The sequence below is a fragment of the Ursus maritimus genome, unplaced genomic scaffold (assembly GCF_017311325.1).
Source record: "Ursus maritimus isolate PB19 unplaced genomic scaffold, ASM1731132v1 scaffold_23, whole genome shotgun sequence".
Lineage (NCBI taxonomy): Eukaryota > Metazoa > Chordata > Mammalia > Carnivora > Ursidae > Ursus > Ursus maritimus.
The window spans coordinates 37907357-37909471 of record NW_024424786.1 but is presented as its reverse complement, the minus strand read 5'-3'; the positions used below and the strand labels follow the sequence as shown (position 1 = coordinate 37909471).

Below are 2115 nucleotides of genomic sequence, written 5' to 3'. Positions count from 1 at the left end.
GAGATGTGCACTCCAAGTGATCAGTCTAACCGAGGTTTTTAAAGAAATATTCTATTATCCTTGGTTGCAGGGTTTTTCAGTCTTTAAAATGTTTACTTACGGTAAATACACATAACATAAAATTGACCATTTTCATCTTCTTAAGTATACAGTTCAGCCATGTTAAGTATACTGACGTTGTGGTGCAACCAGTCTCCAGAACATTTTCATCTTGCCTTGGTGAAACTCTCTACCCACTGAACAATCCCCATTTCCCATACCACCCAACCTCTAAAAAGCACTCTCTACCTTCTGTTACTAGGAGATTGGCTGCTCTATAAAATGGATGTAAATGACCTCATGCAATAGTTATCTTTTTTTCTTGGCTTTTTTCCTTTATCATGATGTGCTCAAGTTCATCTATGTTGTTTGTGCCCCGTGTCAGCAGCTTCTAAGTGAAGGACACTTTGACCTTTTGCTTTGGCAATATTTCTACATTGTCTACACTGGAAGGTTGTCAACAGCATATAGGATAGGGAATAAAATATAGAGAACAAACACACTGCTGACTGTTGTTTTACACAATTCCATCAATCATAGCAGACTCATATCATGATCTCTACTTGTCATCCATGGGGTCTTTAATTAATGGTCAAGGAGTCCGATCATTTATACTAACATATTGTGATTGTTTCAAATTGCATTCTAAATTCTTTTCATAAGATGTACAGAATTTTCTTCAAGTGGGTTCTCCTAGAGGCTATTAAAAATTCTTGTGAACATTTTCCTCTTTGTTTCTATGAAGAAGGGGATCATTTTTGCTGATCATTTCTACAAGTGAGGTTCTTCTTGAGAATCAGATGCTTTTTATCTTGATAGAAAAATGTGTCCCTGTGTGCGTGTGTGTGTGTGTGTGTGTGTGTGTGTGTTGTTTCCCTCTTTGGCCTTTTTCATTTATCGTTCCCTAAAGATTCCACAAAGTGAAGAGGCAAGTCAGCACTGGGACCTTGGCTGGCTTTCTGGATGTCCAAGGATTCACATGCACCCACAATTAAATTCACTGAAATAAAATAAGGCATGCACAACCCCTGCTGTGGCACAATGACTGACAAACTTAGAGCCTGCTTGTTCTTGTCCAGTGGTTTGAAATCTCAGTAGAGGAAACCATAGTTACCATCAATGCTCCAACATTGTTCAGAGTTTCGCTTGACTGGCTGAGAAAACATTGCTTCAGTTCTGCTATGGCCTTGTCAGTTTCAGGACCAGCTGAGAAGGGTTTAAGGAAGTTTTGGTATTCATCTGTGCTCACTTGAGAATCGATTGTTTTGTTAACCACCTCTTCTAGCAATGAGCATCCAGAACCTAGAAGAAAACTTGCAAGTGAGGTCCCAATTATGTAGGTGTGAAGCCCTTTTTGGGAGTCCCTAGGATGTTGGTCATCTTTTTACAACGAAATAGACACATACATTCAGAAAGATTATGGTGAATGATCTTGAGTTCTCAATTCTAGCAGAGTAAAGCCAGGATCTAGGTTTTCTTTTTGCCTGAAAACATGCATGCCCCCTCTCCACCCCCACACTACCTCCATAGCCCAGAGAAGCCAAACACTAGTAACCATGAACCACAAAGACACTGGAGAAATCAGATGCTCTGTACTGGAATTTGGGGAACAAGAGGTCTTCCAGAGGGCCCTGACACAATCTTCAGCCCAAAGGCTGCCGTCCCCTCATAGAACTCACCTGCAGAGCAGTAAAGAGGGAGGGCAATCAGCACAAGGACTCTCAGCAGCTTCATGGTTGAGGGCAGCTCTGTTTGGCTGGTCAGACAGGGAGGAAGGAACTCACTTTGGAGGTGAGCGCCTAGGAGTCCTTTTATTCTCCAGTTCACCACTAATCCCTCCCATAAATGAGAGAATGAGTCATACAATGAACCTGGCTTTGGACCAGGAAATGACGGCAAGAGTCAACTGCAACCCAGCCAGCCTTTGCTCTCTTTATAGAAACCAAGGAGACAGAGATTGTTCGACCGAAAACAATTTTGGAATTGCAATAATCATGCATGTCTTCAGATGAAATTAATGCAAAAGTTCTTGCTAACTAATCAGATTACAGCAAAGTGAGCCTGTGTTGTCATCCA

General features: G+C 41.4%; 1 protein-coding gene across 1 annotated transcript; it reads right to left on the bottom strand.

Moving 5' to 3' along the window:
• Positions 1-1093: 1093 nt before the first annotated feature.
• On the bottom strand, positions 1094-1815 carry SCGB2A2 (secretoglobin family 2A member 2). Its single transcript, XM_008707497.1, has 2 exons — positions 1719-1815; positions 1094-1341 (listed from the first exon to the last, which is right to left on the bottom strand). The coding sequence occupies exons 1-2, from the start codon at positions 1771-1773 to the stop codon at positions 1094-1096; spliced, it is 303 nt and encodes a 100-aa protein (XP_008705719.1). The 5' UTR covers positions 1774-1815.
• Positions 1816-2115: the final 300 nt, after the last annotated feature.

Excerpts from the sequence above, each read along its gene's own strand:
- SCGB2A2 (XM_008707497.1), bottom strand. The coding sequence starts at position 1,773 with ATGAAGCTGCTGAGAGTCCTTGTGCTGATTGCCCTCCCTCTTTACTGC. Across the intron at positions 1,342-1,718 it reads CCCTCTTTACTGCTCTGCAG|GTTCTGGATGCTCATTGCTA; the intron begins GTGAGTTCTATG and ends GTTTTCTTCTAG.